At 40.8% G+C, this 19,939-nt stretch overlaps 1 protein-coding gene across 1 annotated transcript in view; it reads left to right on the forward strand.

The window, feature by feature from the left end:
• LOC140145803 (cell cycle checkpoint protein RAD17-like) overlaps window positions 1–19,939 on the forward strand; it is a 37,226-nt gene that overhangs the window by 8,681 nt on the left and 8,606 nt on the right. The window contains exons 5-10 of the mRNA XM_072167480.1: window positions 3,356–3,442; window positions 5,469–5,625; window positions 8,405–8,541; window positions 9,315–9,493; window positions 18,284–18,353; window positions 19,642–19,753. Of these exons, the coding sequence (XP_072023581.1) occupies window positions 3,356–3,442; window positions 5,469–5,625; window positions 8,405–8,541; window positions 9,315–9,493; window positions 18,284–18,353; window positions 19,642–19,753 (742 nt within the window). The remainder of the gene's footprint in view (window positions 1–3,355; window positions 3,443–5,468; window positions 5,626–8,404; window positions 8,542–9,314; window positions 9,494–18,283; window positions 18,354–19,641; window positions 19,754–19,939) is intronic.

Here is a 19,939-nt window from a genome sequence, read left to right on the forward strand (position 1 = left end):
TGCTAGCCTGCCCCATCAGGGGCATGGGAACAGCATCGCTAGATCTCTCGGACGCCTATCTGCATATGCCAATCGCCTCTCAAGATCGGAGGCATCTGCGCTTCTAGGTACAGGATCAAAATTACCAGTTTTGATACCGCCATCCGCCTGTCCATCTCTCCCAGGGTGTTTAACACTCTTGGTCAGAGCGGTGGCAGCGTACCTGAAGCACAGGGGTGTCAACATCAGTTGCTACCTGGACGTTTGGCTCATATATGGACGCACTCCACTGAAGACTACGGGTCTCATGGGGTTGATAGTCCGAGGGTGCGGGACCCTGGATTTTTGATCAGCTCAAAAAGTCCAGCGTGGTCCCGACGCAGACACCACTATTTGTAGGGGCCCAGATCACCCTCACGGAGGGGTTCGCGGTGCTCTCACCCGGCGGGAGCGGTGTGCCTGACTCTTGGCGAGTCTCGGGCAAAACCCGCTGTGGCATGGATGAAGGTGGTAGGCCTAATGGCCAGTATGGTAGACCTCGTACTGTACTGCCGTTTCTACGTTAGGGCTTACCCAACTACACCTTCTAGCCTGCTTGCAGGCCCAGTCGTCACCAATATCCCTCGCGGTTCCGTTGTCGGAGATCGCGCGAGAGAACTCTGGTGGTGGACCCATCAGCCCAATTTGACCCAGGGTGTCAGGTTTCCTGCACCCCGGTATGTCACGTAGTGACGACCATAGCGTCAAAACGGGGCTGGGGGTCCACATCACGGAGACTCCGTCTCGGGCCTATGGGGGCCATAGAGACAGAGTTTCACATCAACCTCCCTCGCTTACGAGGAGGTGATCGTGGAATCACATACCGTTGTCCTGACGGATAACACAACCGTGGTAGCCTACCCCAACAGACAAGGGGACTCCGGGCCACCACGATTGAGCCTGCATGCACGACACCTGATAGGGTGGTGCAAGTTCAGGCAGATTACGATGAGAGCGATACACATCGCGGGCGTCACCAGCATCCTCGCGCACAATCTGTCACGAGGAAGGGTGTCGGGACCAGCAGAATGGTCCCTTGCTCGCAGAGGTCGCTCAGGCGATCTTCAAGGGATGTACCACCCCTCGAAAGATCTGTTCGCATCTCATCGCAATCATCCACTGCCGGTGTACTGCTCAAGGGTCGCGGACCCCAAGCATTCACCGTGGACGCTCTGTCCATAGACTGGGGAGGATGACAGCTTATGCAGTCCCTCCGATCTCACTACTCATGAGGGTGGTGGCCAAGATCGGGTGGGAAGACTGCATTGTCATTCTGCTAGCGGCAAGGCCGCTGGCACTCCCCGAGGTACCAGATCTACTCCGGATGCCCGGAGCGGAGGTACCAGTCTATCACTAGAGCACCTGCAGTTAGCTGCATGGCCCTTACCAGGGAACACGCAGCGGAGGGATACTTTTCATCAGAAGCTGTTTTTCTCATCGCCGGGCTAGACGGAAGTCTACCCTCCGTCACGTATAGCCAGAGTCTGGCTCCATACTACGCTTGGTGCAATGAGACAAATAGCTCTCCGCTAGAGCCTCTGTGCTGCTAGTTCCGGAGTTTCTGACAGAAAAGTTCCAAGCAAGACTTCAGCGGGCCACTGGGGCCAGCTATAAGTCAGCTGTCCTCTCCATTCACCGAGGTTTCGAGACGGTCGACTATCATAGCCGATGGTTACCTTATTAGTCACGCCTCGACGGTATGTTCAACGAGTGTCTACCAAAAAGGAAAGTGATCCTCCTAAGGGATCCCAACACAGTCTTAGATTACTTTAAGGGTCACCCTTTTGACCTTCCGTCCAAAAGCACGCTTAAATACGTAACTCTCAAGATGGCTTTCGGTTTGGCGTTGGCTTCGGACGGCGGTGCTGAGTTGCACACGGTCTCGAGGTTAGCTTCCGTGTTCACAAACACTGGAGCGACACTGTTTCGGCGCTCTGTTCTCGTGACTACGAACGGGCGCGGTGCATACCGACATTCGTCCCTCTCCAATCCCCAGGGTTGGGTAAGGTTCGGCTGAAGCCAAAGATAGGCTGGGGTGTCCGATAAGGCGCTGCAGCACTATTTCTTCCGAACACAAGCCTTGCGAGGGACTCACGACCGCATTCATCACCCTTACAGAGCCTTTCGGTCCAGCCGCTGTCGCAATGGCTGGTCCAGGTGTTGGTGGGGTCCGGGGGATCGTGAAGGTTTCGCGTCCCACGACCCACTCGACACGAGCTATCTCATCATCTTGGGTATACCGTTCGGTTGTCCCTTGAGGAGATCTAGCAGGCGGTGTCCCGAAGCCACCTTCGCCCTTCTCTCACGATACTTCCGCTTACGTTAGTAATCAGAGACGGGCGGGAGGTTTACCGGGACATTGTTCGGGCGATCATAATACGGTGGTGTACGGGTACCAGGTTTTCAGACTATACAGAATACTCAGCATGGTAAGAACCAGTGTCGCTATTCTTAACCACCAAACTTATTAAGTAAGGAGGTTTATGTCTGTGATCGCGTGGTCTTTTTGTTTCCCGACCGCTGGGGAAAATATTTTCTGACCTCGCGAAAACCATCGTTACCGCTCCCGATCCCTGATCAGATGCTGACCAATCTTGTACCTCCATCCGTCGGTTACTTGCTAGATCGATCTTTCAGATGTTGATGCAAGAAGTATCTTAATCAACATCGGAAGCGGTAAGATCGACGGTGTACTGAGTCTAGTCCCAAACAGAAATGTTTGGTAGACTCATAACCGGTGCGATCTTACCTTTCCGATGTTGATTATCCCGGACCCCGGCCACCCCCTACAAGTTTGGTCCGGTAGGGGATCCCAAGTCGGATAAGGGGCGATCATATGGTGTGACGTCACCTTTTGGGTGAGTCCACCGGGGATCGGGGGTTTTGTTATTTATTCATTTATGTGGGACAAAATGACTATTGGTTTTTCCGCATCTCGGGATCGATGCAAGAAGTAGCTTAATCAACATCGGAAAGGTAAGATCGCACCGGTTATGAGTCTACCAAACATTTCTGTTTGGGACTATAGAGAATGTTCCTTGGGCAGAGAAACAGTTTCTACTCCCCGGGGTGTGGGTGTGGGGGGGGGGTGTGGGGGTATACATGCATGGCATCAGTAGCCAATTGTCTACCTTGGATAGAGTGAAAACCAAAATAGAGAATGCTCCTTTACCAGAAAACATATTCCTCAGTGCTAGGTAAGTGGGGTGTGCATGTGGGTGGAATGTATGCATGACATCTGTAGCCTGGATAGAACAAAATTTTAGAAACAATATTTTTGTATGCCTCATAAGAGATAGAATTTATTGTTAATTTTAATCTTTTTTGTTTATCATAGGCTGATCTCGCTGTCCATAAGAAAAAGATAGCAGAGGTTGAAGAGTGGCTCAGGAATCATATCCAAAGAAGGAAACCCTCCAAACAGGTACGAAACCACCTCAGTCGGCTCTATATCAGAGTGGCACTTTTTCCATTTTCTAAAAGTCAAATTCCATGTTCTTTTTCATTTCTTGAAACTTGGAAGAGTTTAGAAAATCTGACGATTAAATTTATTTAGGTTCTAGAAACACTATGTACACAAACATCTAATTATAATTAAAGACAGAGATAGAAACAATTTATCGCGTCTGATGTCACTGTCAATTACGATCCTTGATTGGTTTACACAGGTTAATCAGCGCCAGAAAGGAAGACCGATCTATCTGGTGCTGATCGGAGAAAAGGAATAGCAGCAAATGGCTAAAAATTACATTACTTTTACAAGGCAAAAAGCTTCTTTTCTAGGCATTGTGGACATGGTGCCTTCACCAAAGAAAGTTTCCTACTATAAATACCTAACTTTTGAGATGGTTTGCATGTCGAAAGGTGCAAAATTAACAATAAGGCGCCCGCTTATAAATCCGTGTTCAGCAAGTCATCATCACGACACTTGTAAACAAACCGTGCTCGAATTTGATTGACAGATGACGTCAGACGCGATAAATTGTTTTTATCTCTGTCTTTATTTATAGTCGATTATCATTACTATCCTGAGATAATAGTTCAAAGAAAAGGGAAGAAAATGGCAAAATTATGACCACTACTATTTGCCCTATTAAAGGCATTGAAATACAAGGAATTAAAGAAATTTATCAGTGAAAGATGGGTTTTCCTTGAGTCGTTTTGCTGAACGTATGAACATGTACCGTAAAACCTTGTCTACAAATATATGTGACATGATCAAGGGAATGAGTCATATGTCGACCCTGGTCGAAAATGAGTTTTACATGTGTTTCTAAAGAGGACATTTAGAGCTTTCAGAAACTGAAAACCCCATGTAGATATGACTTTTCTTTGCAAAGTTACGTCAATTTATCAATTGCTGAAAACAATATAAAATAAAGGAATTGTAACACTTTTTTTGCCATTATCTCAAAATCAATATTAGCGACATCCGACTGATTTCCCTTGCTCATGTCACATATATATATATAGTGTTTTTGATGAAAGCTAAATTAATACAAAAAATGCGTTAATTGTTCTTACAATAATACTTGTTTGTATATGCTTGGATCTGTAATTTATTTTGCTCAAATTCCATAATGGCGCCTGGATTAATTTAGCTTTCATCAGAAGCTTGTAGACGAGGTTTTTGGGTAGCCAATACTTTAGGTGAAAAAAAGCTTTATTTTGCAATTATGTTTGACATCCCCAATTTCTGTGTTTTCCATTTTCGGTACTGGCCCAGTTCGCAGGTCATTACGTGATATTACATGATATTTACAATACACCATTTACTCTTTTTCTTAATTGTCATATACCCTCAAAACAACCACCATTCATGTAACAAATTGAGCTATTTCAATTGAAATTCCAACACTCCAATGACCTTTATCTTCCACACAAGGGTGTAGATTTCATGTGGAGTCACCCAGTCAGGTTTATAACCTCATTTGAAATGTCACACTCCCTGTGTAGAAGATTATCATCATGTCTTCCATAGATGGTGTATGGATTTCATCTGGAATAACCCAATCTGCAAGTAAAACATGAAGTTTTTATTACAAGCAAAAAGGGTTGAACAGGTGCAGTCAGATTTTGAGCTTTTGTCAGGTGTGATGCTGACTTCTCAAGGACTCAATCCTGACTCGGACATTGTTCTGAAGAAATCTGACACCTGATGAGAGCACAACAACATTTTTAATCTGACGGCACAATCGTTAAAACCTTGTTACTTGTTATCAGGCCTGAGAATTTTCCTTTTTTTGAAAGGAATTTCTTGTCCTCCCTCAATTTCTGCACGTTTTTCTTTTTAGCCCGGTTTGAGCATTTTTACCATATTTTAGGGACTTTTCCCTTTTTTTTGGCAGAATTTTCTTTTTTCTTTTCTTTGAAATGTAATATGTATTCTCATGCCTGTGTTATGGATTCATGTTGTGATAGCTTCTCCACTTTTGTGTTTATATTTGTAGACTCAAGCACCAGTGTTGTTACTGACTGGGCCGACAGGTGCCGGCAAGACTGCCACTGTGCAAACCCTAGCCAAAGAAATGAGAATAGAAGTACAAGAATGGGTGAACCCTGTCACATCAGTATATAATCCAGATGACCGAGGGACAAGCTGGAGAGGTAATTATGGGCTATTCCGGCTGTATTCCATACACCCTCATAGATGATATGACCTCACTAAATCTCACTATTAAAACCACTGCTCGTGCATGCATTGCACGTGATGTGATGACCCAATCCAGGGAATCGCGGGCCGGGCAAGCATCACCTGTTTGGCTACAGGTCGGTGATCTTCTGTGTGGCATGAGAGGGGTCCGAGGTTTGAATCCCGGGGGTACCAAGTGATGTCTTTGTTCAGCTTGTCTCCTTTTTTGTTTCTTCTTTCCCTTCTGATAGCAAAAAAGCCGTGTGTTCAGTTAGGGTTAATCTTTTAGGGTTAATCTTCCACACAGGGAGTGCAAATTTCAAATAGGGTTACCTGAATGGGTGATTCCATTTGAAATTTATACCCCCAGTGTGGGAGATTAAGGTCATGTCTTCTTTAATAGAGGGTGTATAGATTTTAACTGGAATATTGTATTACATATCAAAAGATGTATGATGTGTGTTGAAGCTGGAAATCCTGAACAAAATGTAAAGTATGGTTTTAGCAAAATGCATTCAGCTGTGTTATCTCCAGTGTTTGAAAATTAAATAGAACAGTAATAAGATGTGAAATAGCAGCAATTGAGAAAATCAGTTTTGAAAATTAAAACAAAAAGTAAGTCCTTGTTAAACACTGCGATACTAGGATTGAGAATGACGCCACTCAGAATTTAGGGATGGGCAATGCTGATATTTTCTGTGTGATGAACCGTGACTACCTGGTGATGAACTTGTGTGATGAACCTGCCTTTGAAATAGTGCTATGTTTTACTTTTCTTTGGTTCACCTCATGTTCGGTAGTGACGTTAATGCTTTTTTGCGGTTGCGCTGCAGACGTATAGACATTCTGTCATATAGATAATGCGATCAAGCAAAATATAATGCTATCAAGCAAAATCAGTCGGAACATGGAAATATTGATTTTGAGATTTGTTTCCTGCTGTTTTGGAAATTCTTTAATTGCTCATATCTTTGGAACTGGTTGTTCAATTTCAATGGGGTTTTCTGTAAATGCAGCTTTTTAAATGCTTTTTACTATTCTATAAGAAACTGAAAATTTAGTATTGCCGAGTTACGATTGATTTTGCCTGATCGCATCACATATGTATAGTGTTTGAGAGATTTGATCTGGACTTTTTTACGACTTGGTTCATCCATTCGTGAAATATTACATATGTATAAGAAATAAGAACAGATGACAACGTAGCAAGTAAGTAAGTAACACAGCATTTATAATGCACCTAATGCCAGAGGATACAAAGTGCAGAAACACAGAACAACAAAAACAAAACAGACAAAAGCAACATCATGAGAAAAGGTATGTGTTGAGAAGGAATTTGAACCTGGTGACAGTTTGGGCACTGCGGATATTTAGGGGGATTGAGTTCCATTTGTAAGGAGCAACCACTGAAAAGGCCCTGTCCCCGGCACCCTTGTTCGTCCTTGGGACACGAAGATTAAGACCGTGGTCGAGCGTGTGGTGACTGAGCCCTCATGAGGACGTTTAGCAATTAGGTACTCGATATACCGGGGACACAGCCCATTCAGTGACTTGTATATATAAAGCAGAGTTTTGAAAGTAATGCGTTCCTTTATACGAAGCCAGTGGAATTCTTTGACTGATGGAAGTGCGTCTCGGCGACAAGAAGACTAAGCAGGCACATTTATTCTGGAGCCGTTGTAATCGATCAATATCCTTCTGCGTAACATGAAATTTAATCCGAGCTTTCGCCCTCAGGGCTTCATCAAGGTTGGCATTGGCAAACTGTTAAATAAATAAACAGAGAGAGGATACATAAATGCCAGGCAAAAAACCCATATATCACAAGATAATATTACAAAACCAAAAGAATGAGCAGATCAGAAACAATGTTTATGCACAAAGATTATACAGAAAATAAATTAGATACAAACTGTTTATGGCAAAAACTAGCAAAATTATGATGCTATGGTGCCTGCATAGAGCCAACAATATAATACAGAATGAGTATGGGAATGGGTAAAAACAAAATCAAAAACACTAACTTACTGAGAGGGGAGATGCAAAATATGTGTGATGGTGACGGAAATACGAATGACAATGACCAATGGAACAAAAACAGAGACAAAAGCAGCGCGAAAAGGGAATGAGGGCGTAAAAAGGCAAAAACCTAAAGTGAGGGCGGAAATAAGTTAAAAGCCCGAGGCTGAAAAAATGAGAGATACTAGATTACCGACGCGCTCTGAATGGTAAATCATTAGGCCTATATTTATGATTCAGCATTGATGCCCTGCGGTTTTAAGGTGTGGAGTTTGGCTATGCAGTATGGCTCCCGTTTACGGATAATGTTTTCACTGTTGTTTAGTCTCGATGCCCATGATGGAAACGTTGGAGATGGAATGATTGGGCGAGTTGGAATAATGGACATAGGGAAGTTTATTTTTGGTGAGTCTGATATCAGATTTGGTACCGGTGAAGCGGGTGTATAACTGGTTTGTGGTCTTACTGACATATTGGAGTTGGCAGTTGTTGCAAGTAATGAGGTAGATGACCCATCCAGACTAGCAGTGAATCTGGGATGTTATGGGAAGGATTCACCAGTCACAGAACTTGTGAACTTGGTGGCTACTGTCATGAATGGGAATAGTGAACAAACTTTACAACTTTGTTTATAATAGTATCCTTATTCCATAGATTTCATCGCTGATGGAGGTCACATGTCCGGATCCCAGCAGACCATCTTCCAAGATAATAAATACCATTTATATTTTATAGATTTCATCCCTGTTGGAGGTCACATGTCCGAATCTCAGCAGAGTATCTTCCAAGATTTTCTGACAAGATCCAACAAATATCAAACGTTACAAATCTTTGGTGAAGACACATCTTTAAAGAAATTAGTATTAGTAGAGGTAAGTGTTAGATTTGTTGTTTGTTTGTTTGTATAGAAAACATGCAAGTCCTAGGGTTTTGTTTTAGGGATCGGATAGCGACATTTGCTCAGTATTTTTTGTGGGACATGAGAGCACATCATCAGACATTTTTTCCCCCAAAGACCTTAAATCTTTTGAAAAAAAAATGTATATCTTTCTTTTCCTCCCATCTACGTACACTTTAAGTACATATCATTAGATTTATAAAGTTTACTTCGAGGACTGTTAAATGTCAAAAATATTATTTTTTTTTATAATTTGACATAAAATTTGTATTTGTATTATTGCAAATAAAGAATTCATTCAGAATGCAATTTGGCGTGTCTGATGTGCTTTCAGGTCCCGCAGAAAATACTGTGAAAACATCGCTATCCAATCCCATAGGAACTTTGCAATATTCCTTTATCAGCGTAACATTCATTTAGTAGAGGGAACTGATAATAATGAACAACTTGAACATACATTGAACATGTTTTTATGACAACTGTACAACAACCATTTAAATATCATGCTGTACACTTTAATTTGCACATTAGCAAAAATTAGCAAAATTCACGGGAGCTTCTGTCGTGTATGAAATGGGTTAATAAATGCGTATCACTTTTTGCTTGAGAAATTGTATGAAATAATACACTTGTACTGAGATGTTGATGTGTCTAATGTACTCACCCCTTCAGGGCTCATGCATTAGACGCATCAAGATCGCAGTACGTGTGCATTGATGATTTCATTTCTTTTCTTTTATCTTGTAGGATTTTCCCAACACGTTCTATAGGAGTCCTCAGTTCTTCCATACCATATTAAAGAAATTCAGCATCACAGGTAGAAGTCCACTGGTATTCATAGTCTCGGATAGTCATGGTGGCGAGTCAAATGCTCTCAAACTGTTTCCGAAAGATGTGCAAGCATCACTAGGTGTACATAATATTAGGTGAGTTACACCCAAAGGTATTAAGAATACACCCAAATGTCTCACTGATACACCCAAAGGTATTAAGAATACACCCAAATATCTCCAAAATACACCCATGGTATTAGGAATACACCCAAATGTCTCATAAGTACACCCAAAGGTATTAGTTAACCATGGACTAAAGCAATACAGACGAACCACAGATCAGCATCCCCTGATAATGAGGGCCGATTGTTCCATGAAGTGCGAAAGACAAAACTGCTGCACCCAAATTGTATTAAGAATGCACCCAAATGGCTCATAAATACACACAAAGGTTTTAGGAATACACCAAAATGTCTCAAATACACCCAAAGGTGTCAGGAATACACCCAAATGTGTCACAAATACACCCAAAGGTAATACTCCTAAATGTCTCATAAATACACTGAAAGGTAAATAATACTCCCAAATATCTCATACACCCAAATGTATTAAAGGTGAACCTCATTGAAAATAAAGTTATATATCAATGAAAAGCTTATGATGTCAGGATACTAACAATTATTTTTCCCGATTTTTTTGATGGCCAATAAAGCTGAAAAATTAAAAAAATGAATGAATTTTTGGTCTTTTTTAAGGCGCCCAAAAAGCACCCAAATCAATCGTCTATGACCTTGGGAATACTCGTGACGTAAGCTCAGGGTTCGCAGTCACGTGATCCTACTCGAAACACGTAAACAAGACTTGCTTCCTGTACTTTGCAAGCTGCCCGGCAAGTCTGATTTTCACAATAAACATGATAAAGCTTGAAATTAGAGGAATCTTCAAGTTGCTGGTTCCTTCTATATATATTAGAAATAATAGAATTATTGTCAACACATAAATTTTCCGTAATATTTGACAAAATCAGTCATAACTGGCTGGGTATAACTGGGTAATTGAGTTTGAATTTGGCGCTGGGATCAATCCCATGCATAAATGCTTGCTGCTACCGAGTACCGTTCATGTCATGGACTGAATAAACATGATCGAATAACAAATTAAATACTTGTTTGTGACATTCCCTATTCTTGATTCATTTTAAAATATCTGATTTTAAAAAATATCGTCTTGCAGTAATCAAAAAATTAATAAAGAACCGTCGATTTCGTCAAATCCAGCCCATATAAAGGTTTTCATATTTAGTGCATTGCGGTAATACAATTTCCACACAATCACGATTGAAAGAAACAGATACTCGGGCAGATACTTTATGATAAAATAAATACAATTTAGGCTTAGTAGACCGTTATTAAATGGAAATCTGAATAAAATTAAAACATTGTCACTTGTGTCACGATTCTTTAATGATAGTACAATCAGTGTACGGTACTGAAAAAGTGAAACATTCATGTTTTATGGATTACCGGACATGATGCGAAATTGCTGAAGACGGATATGCACAAACACAGCGACTCGCTTCGGGGCTTCGTCCGCCGGCAGCACTCAGTGCGTTGTGTGTTCCATATATCTGTGGTTTCATGGGATGTTTCAGCAGATTTGATCAATCGTTCCCTTATATTTGGAACATTTACAGGAATAAATTTTGCTGATGAAGTAGCAATAAGTTGGAAATATCAGAATGTGAATATCAAATCGGTCATTTTGTCTGCAAGTACAGTACAGTCGCGGATACTGAACACTCGGCGTAGTGAGACTCAGTCAGTCACTGAGCTCATCCCGTATGTATCTATATACAAGTTCGCCTATCATGACCGGCCATGACCGGTTGTAAAGCTAAGAAATAATTAAAAAATCCTGTACATGTACCTTATTCTATTCCTTCATTTTCTCATTGTGATAAGTTCATCTCAACTTGGTGTGACGATCTGAACTGGTAGCACTAGCAGTTATTTTTTGCAATCTGTTTTCATTCGGCGAATCTTTGCTCTTCGTGCTTTACTGTAATATTCCCTATGCATATATCGTGGATGGCTTGGCCTATCCCAAATCACCCCGGCCAGCACTTTTCCCATTTTTAAATCCCCACACTTTATTCAGGAACTTCATTCTTGATTTGATCATGATATTTCCTTCATGTAATTCTTATTTTATTGAAGATATTTTTCATGTAAAGTTGACAATGACTGAATTGGCCCGATGCATGCCACAGTAATACACGGACATTGTGTTTACAATCAAACCCGGAAGTAACTGTGTGTCCCTGGGCTGACGTCATCAACGAAAGCGCCCAATTTGAACGATTTCGTTTTGTAATTTAGGGGGGTGCCAATATCCAATCTTTGCATGGAGATTATGTCTAGCCTGGTACGCTATGCAAATAAAAAATATTCTTTTCTGCTTCCTGACATCATAAGCTTTCCATTGATATATAACTTTATTTTCAATGAGGTTCACCTTTAAGAATACACCCAAATGTCACAGACTTTTTGTGGACAGTCTTGTTACACTTTCATTTCATTTCATTTTATTTGCCAGATAAAAAACATTAAACATACAGTAAAACACATACAATGATTGCACAATATTAAAAGTATATAACATTTTCAATTGGCCAGCAATTAACATGAGTTATTTTCATATAGGAGTTATTAAAAGGCAAGACTCCAGTCCATGATGAGGAATCCGACCAAGACTCCCTCGGTGTGCGTAAACAGGAGAACAAGACACAGAGCCTCTGGCAGGGATAGCCAAGAGTAACAAAAGTCACTTTCAAAGTGGCTAAACCTAAAAATCTGCAAAAACAACACAGCAAAACAGAGATCACACCGAAGGAGACAGGATTTCTCCCCATGAACTAGAGTGGGGTAAATGAATAAACTAAACATATTACATAAGAAACACTCTATAAAAAATCAATTCCAGCTGAGATTTTTGAAGTGCTCTTTGGAATTTGTTAAAACCCATTTAAACTGAAAAGAAGTTGATTACAGAGATCTTGAGGAAGTTGATCAAAAAAAGCAGGAAATCTGTTGAAAACAGTGAATTTAAAACCATCTGTGCGAGCATAGGTGTGACTAAATTTATACCCGTATGCGAAGCATGAACGGGTATATTGCCATTCTATGGTTTCTTCTCCTTCTCCTTTTCCTCCATCAAACACAACATTCTGTCAAGGCTAGCGCTAAAACTACAAGGGCCACAGGGCCCATATGTGGTACACTTATGGGCCCTACCCCGTAGATTTATCCTTTGCCCATCTTGGCCCCAGAGGTCAAAGGTCACAGGCCCCAGGGGCCCAAATGTAAAAATACAAAGCATGCCGTTTCTCATCAAATGAAGCAGCCTCAGGGGCCTGAGTTGGTACACTGATAGCCCCAGGGGTACTCTATATATACAAGTATACATGAACCCCATATGTCATATATTATGGGCCCCAGGGCCCCAAATGTTAAAACAAGGGGTAACAGATTGACAAAGCTAGCGCTAAAACTACAAGGGCCCCAGGGCCCATATGTAGTACACTTATGGGCCCTACCCGTAGATTTATCCTTTGCACATCTGGGCCCCAGAGGTCAAAGGTCACGGGCCCCAGGGGCCCAAATGTAAAAATACAAAGCATGCGGTTTGTCATTAAATGAAGCAGCCTCGGGCCCTGAGTTGGTACACTGATAGAGCCAGGGGTACTCTATATATACAAGTATACATGAGTCCCATATGTCATATATTATGGGCCCCAGGGCCCCAGATGTTAAAATAAGGGGCAACAGGTTAACAAGGCTAGCTATAAAACTACAAGGGCACTAAGGCTCATATGTGGCACATGTATGGGCCCTAAGTTGTAATGTGTCTTCTGCCCATTTTGGCCCCAGATGTTTAAGGCTAGGGGCCCCAGAGGCCCAAATGTTAAAAGAAAGGGCCGGTCGTTTCTCAACAAATAAAGTAGCGACAGGGTTTAGGTTTGGTACACTAATAGGTCTTCAGCATTATATTGTTTTATGTATATATGAACCCTATGTGTCACATAATATGGGCCCCAGGGCCCCAAACGCTAAAACATAGGGCCGGTCGTTACTCAGTAAATAAAGCAGCTACAATGTCCAGCTTGAGTCTGCTGATAGCACTTGAGAAGTATATTTCAACATATGCACAGAGCCCCATAAGTCAAATATTATGGGCCCCAGGCCCCAAATGTTAAATCAAAGGGCCGGCCATTTTTCACCAAAGCTCAAAGTTTGTACACAGACTGCACCTGAGAATTATATTGTTATATGTACATATGAGCCCCAGATGTCACATAATATGGGCCCAGGGCCCCAAGCGCTAAAACATAGGGCCAGTCATTACTCAGTAAATAAAGCAGCTACAGTGCCCAGCTTAAGTCTACTGATAGCACTTGAGAATTATACTTCAACATGTGTACATGAGCCTCATAAGTCAAATATTATGGGCCAGGGCCCCAAATGTTAAAAAGGGCTGTCCGTTTATCATCAAATAAAGCAACTTCAGGGCTCGGAGTTTGTACACAGATTGCACCTGCGAATTATATTGTTAATAACACCCACCCCATCCCATTCACAGACAATTGCGTAATTATAATTATAATATAAAAAATACATTTCGTCTATGTGTTTACATCCGTGACGCCATTTGAAATCGGCAATTTGTTAAAATTGATCCGTATAGAGGCAAGATGGGCTAACACATAATGTAGGTCAAAAGTGAGATACATACGCTACATTATTGATTGGGGGTCATCCAGGGTCAATGCATGTCCGTAATGTTCTGGCGTTGTCAGGACTGCACTCTACGGCTTAGATAGACAAATTAAAAAATTATTCACTCGGTCGTTTCAAGTAATGTGTTTTAGGATTGGTTTTGGTCACGTGGTTTCCTATTATCTTGCCTAAGCTCTTGACTGACGTTATTACCGATACCTTTGTTTGTACCTTTTGTTAGAAACTTACTACTTAAAGTAGTTTCGGTTTTCATTTCAGTTAGTTATATAACCGTGTGACTACATAATCACATTGGTTTGAAGTTACCTGATCAAAGTACACAAAATAAGTATTTAAATTTCGCAGTGCAATACCGTATTAACGAACAGAGAAATCCAACTAGTCAATCTACATTTCAAAGCGTGGTTTAGATGTTCAAATAATCCTAGGAATATGTCCCTGTGAAAAATATAGACCATCGAAATATTTCCTCCCGAGATTACAAAAGAATAGACACTCGCCTTTCCCCTCGAAGCACGCAGAAACTGATCATAGCGGAGTGAGCGCTCATCCGTTAGGCTTTATTGAACCCGTAACAAAAAGTAGCAGAAATCGCCTTGAAGAAGGAAAAATCTGAATTTGTCACTTTTGAAAGCATTTGTCATTCAAATGAGTAACTTAGTGGAATAAAATGGCATCGTGCCGAATAAGGTATCAAAGTACGCAGAACAAAATTCTCCATCTATTGACTACGTTATTCTGCAATTTAGATTTAGATTTAAGGGTTCGGATACTTTTTGGGCGCAGTATATATGACAATGTGTCATGTATGGTGACTAACATCATCGGATTGTTTATTACTGGCCAGAAATTGTATTCCCAAAGTTTACTTTAACCAGATTCTTTTCGTTCTATGCACCGATGTAGGTAAACCAATACCGATTTGAAATTGATAGGTCATTACTCTCGCTTCCTCATACCGGATAGCATATTTTATTTCTCCTACAGGGTGTTACTGAAAGAACTGTAACGTTGGAAATTGATCTATTACCTTTAAAATCCACACTACCCCTGTGGAAAGATTTATTTTGGAAATATCTGCCACATGGGAGTATGAATTTTAAATGGAATGAGCACATTAGGCAGCTCCATTTGAATTCCACACACCCTCTGAGAAAGATTCAACCTGACTCTTCCCCTGAGGGAGGGCGAGTTTCAAATGAAGCTGCTATTGTGTTCATTCCGTTTGAAATTCATACTCCCCCTGTGGAAGATATTTTCAAAATCTTCCACAGGGGTAGTGTGGATTTTAAATGAAATAGCACGTTGTAATTTTTGTAAATGCACTGACAACAAAAAAACTCTAAACACATGTCAGTAACCAAATTATAAGTTTCTTTTTGAGGCCAGTTTATATATATATATATATATACGACTTTTATAGTTCATTTTTAAAAACACTGAGCATAACCATGAAAGGTCAATGAAAAACCTTTTTTTGACAAGTGGAATGAATGAAAAGCGAGGTGTGCTTTCAAAATGTTACAGTTCAAGAATGGAACTGGCAATTTCGAAATTCACAAATATGTAGTAGTTGTTTTATTACTTAATACCATATACAATTCCGTTTTGTTTTGTTGCCGCATTTAAATACTAAACAAAATCACATTTTCTGATTAAATACTAAACAAAATCACATTTTCTGAAGGTGTTCTTTAAGCGACACCCTGTATCAAAATAGAACAAGGCGGGTTATTGTGGTTACGCTGCGGTAAACTGGTAATGAATTCCTAAATTACTTCCCTTTTGTTTTATTCAATCCGCCACTAGCTTTAACAAATCAATTAAATTACTTATTGCATTAAATAGGTATTTCGTAATTTTAGTGTTTTATTTTCAAGGTATGGTTCAATAGACATCCACGAAAAAAGCTTATTTCTAACATTTTATTTGAAGAAAAAAAGTTTCAAGGCCTTTATCAAATGCATTTTACAGCTTTAAAATAAAAAATTCCCTACCTGACCCTAATTCTTTTATGTTACGCCAATTAAACAATTATTGAAGCCTTACATTACCATATCATTCATGAACTGAAATATAGTATGTGCAAACATCAAATATGTGTAAACAATCGTGGTAGCCAATTGTTATACCCGTATGCGAAGCATGAACGGGTATATTGCCATTCTATGGTTTCTTCTCCTTCTCCTTCTCCTTTTCCTCCATCAAACACAACATTCTGTCAAGGCTAGCGCTAAAACTACAAGGGCCACAGGGCCCATATGTGGTACACTTATGGGCCCTACCCCATAGATTTATCCTTTGCCCATCTTGGCCCCAGAGGTCAAGGTCACAGGCCCCAGGGGCCCAAATGTAAAAATACAAAGCATGCCGTTTCTCATCAAATGAAGCAGCCTCAGGGGCCTGAGTTGGTACACTGATAGCCCCAGGGGTACTCTATATATACAAGTATACATGAACCCCATATGTCATATATTATGGGCCCCAGGGCCCCAAATGTTAAAACAAGGGGTAACAGATTGACAAAGCTAGCGCTAAAACTACAAGGGCCCCAGGGCCCATATGTAGTACACTTATGGGCCCTACCCAGAGATTTATCCTTTGCACATCTGGGCCCCAGAGGTCAAGGTCACGGGCCCCAGGGGCCCAAATGTAAAAATACAAAGCATGCGGTTTCTCATTAAATGAAGCAGCCTCGGGCCCTGAGTTGGTACACTGATAGAGCCAGGGGTACTCTATATATACAAGTATACATGAGTCCCATATGTCATATATTATGGGCCCCAGGGCCCCAGATGTTAAAATAAGGGGCAACAGGTTAACAAGGCTAGCTATAAAACTATAAGGGCACTAAGGCTCATATGTGGCACATGTATGGGCCCTAAGTTGTAATGTGTCTTCTGCCCATTTTGGCCCCAGATGTTTAAGGCTAGGGGCCCCAGAGGCCCAAATGTTAAAACAAAGGGCCGGTCGTTTCTCAACAAATAAAGTAGCGACAGGGTTTAGGTTTGGTACACTAATAGGTCTTCAGCATTATATTGTTTTATGTATATATGAACCCTATGTGTCACATAATATGGGCCCCAGGGCCCCAAACGCTAAAACATAGGGCCGGTCGTTACTCAGTAAATAAAGCAGCTACAATGTCCAGCTTGAGTCTGCTGATAGCACTTGAGAAGTATATTTCAACATATGCACAGAGCCCCATAAGTCAAATATTATGGGCCCCAGGCCCCAAATGTTAAATCAAAGGGCGGCCATTTTTCACCAAAGCTCAAAGTTTGTACACAGACTGCACCTGAGAATTATATTGTTATATGTACATATGAGCCCCATATGTCACATAATATGGGCCCAGGGCCCCACACGCTAAAACATAGGGCCAGCCGTTACTCAGTAAATAAAGCAGCTACAGTGCCCAGCTTAAGTCTACTGATAGCACTTGAGAATTATACTTCAACATGTGTACATGAGCCTCATAAGTCAAATATTATGGGCCAGGGCCCCAAATGTTAAAAAGGGCTGTCCGTTTATCATCAAATAAAAGCAACTTCAGGGCTCGGAGTTTGTACACAGATTGCACCTGCGAATTATATTGTTAATAACACCCACCCCATCCCATTCACAGACAATTGCGTAATTATAATAATATAGATGACAGAAACGTTAAGGCTGTTCCAGTTAAATTACATACCCATTGGCTGTTCTATTTAATTTACATACTCCCTCTGAAATGGCTGTTCCATTTAATTTACATACTCCCTCTGGAATAGCTTTCCCTAATCAAATTGCACATTGTGAATTTCAATCTATCAAATTGCATAGCTTCACTGTGAATTAGAGAGACTGACAACAGCAACCTAAGTCCTCAGCAAATAAGGACTGTAAGTTTGTGTAAACCGATAACATGCGGGTATAGCCGTATTTGTGTACAAATATATAGCCTTCTAGTTTAAATTCTCGTTGTGGCGGGGATTTACTGAGATAAACTTAAAGGGATTGATATCATACCTCCCATACAAACATTTTGAAACTTAAAAGTAAGGAGTCATTTGCAAACAAAATATAAAATCTAGCAGTCAAAACTACATGCTGTAGTTGAGATTGTGATTAATACTTTAATTTGTATTGTTTTTGTTTCTTTCAGCTTTAACCCGGTGGCTCCTACAAGTATGGCTAAAGTCATGTTAAGAATAGCGAACAAAGAGGCATTACAGGTAAACAAACATTTTGTTTGAAATCCACACCCCCGCTGTGGAAGATTTAGAGAAAGTCCCACAGAGGGAGCATGGGTATCAAATAGACAATTGGGTAACCTCCATTTGAAATCCAGTTGTGACAGATATATAGAGGTACCTTTAAAGCCCTTAATGGGGGAGTATTGGTTTCAAAATAATTAATTAACCCTGACCAAACAAACTCTCTGTGTGAAAGACTTTTCTTAAATCTTCCACAGGGATATGGCAGATCTCAAATGGAATAGCCTGGTTTTGGACAAGTTAATGACAAATACACCCAAAGGTAATACTCCCAAATGTCTCATAAATACACCCAAAGGTATTTGGAATACACCCAAATGTTTCATAATTACACCCAAAGGTACTAGGAATTCACCCAATTGTCTCATAAATACACCCAAAGGTATTTAGAATACACCCAAATGGCTCATAAATACACCCAAAGGTATTAAGAATACACCCAAATGCCTCCTTTGGCCTGTTTGGATCAGGTCGTTTTTACACAATAAACAAGGGCATGTGCAGCGGCCAGTCCTAAACATTCCTGGTAGTAACTGTAGTATTAGATTTAGAGTAAGAATTTGGGTAATGACAAGTAAAAAGTGGGGGGGGCAGGGGACGTGCCTTTTGAGGAGATCAAGAGCAATCTCTCTCTCTACTGCTCTCCTTAAATCTGATAAAGGAGAGTGATTTTTAGCTCTCCTTAGTTTTCTCTCCTTACATTATATTGTAAATGTCCTAAACAGCTCTCCTTGAAGGCTCCAGAAGAGCAAGACAGTCCTGGGGGAGGGGGGAGTAAGGATAACTAAATTTTCAAATTATTTCTTTCGGCCAGTAGCCTTTATTTTGCTATTAGTAAATTGATTTTTTTAAAGTCCAATAATTTACTCATGTTTTAGACGTTTCATCTTCCGATTGAAAGACTTGGAAGAAATTTGTCAATTTTGCCCCCTGAAATTCACTTTGCCCCCGAAAAAAATTCCTGGTGCCGCCTCTGCCAAACAATAACATGATTTTGCTGTGACACATGGTCTGTGATGGCGGACTTGATTATTTCGTCGACTGACTCCTGTCATACAACTCAAGAGTTGAACACTCTGGAGATGAGAGTTGGATCGCATTACTGATGATGAAGTCCTCCGATCGGAAGATGAAATGTCTAAAACATTAGTAAATTATTGGACTTGTAAAGCATAATTTACCAATAGTATGATACCTAACAGTCCTGATGAACTTATTCAAGTAACCTTTATTTGGTTTTCAACAGGGTAAACTCAAGTGCTATGTTCCTTCCAAGTCTACAATAGAAGCCTTAGCCAGTGCAAGTTGCGGCGATATTAGAAGTGCAATCAACTCATTACAGTTTGCTTGTCTTAAAGGTGAGTGTCTCATACACATGGAAAAGTACCTACATTAACTCTGCACTCTTGTGTGTGATACGTATAGATACAAGCATTAGTCAGCGCAAGCTAGACTAATTCCAATCAGCTGTCTTCACTGCGCATGTACTATGTTATGCTTCGTAGTGACGACTGATTAACTTACAGTCCATATTGTGACGGACT

This window comes from Amphiura filiformis, chromosome 2, assembly GCF_039555335.1.
Source record: "Amphiura filiformis chromosome 2, Afil_fr2py, whole genome shotgun sequence".
NCBI classification, from domain to species: domain Eukaryota; kingdom Metazoa; phylum Echinodermata; class Ophiuroidea; order Amphilepidida; family Amphiuridae; genus Amphiura; species Amphiura filiformis.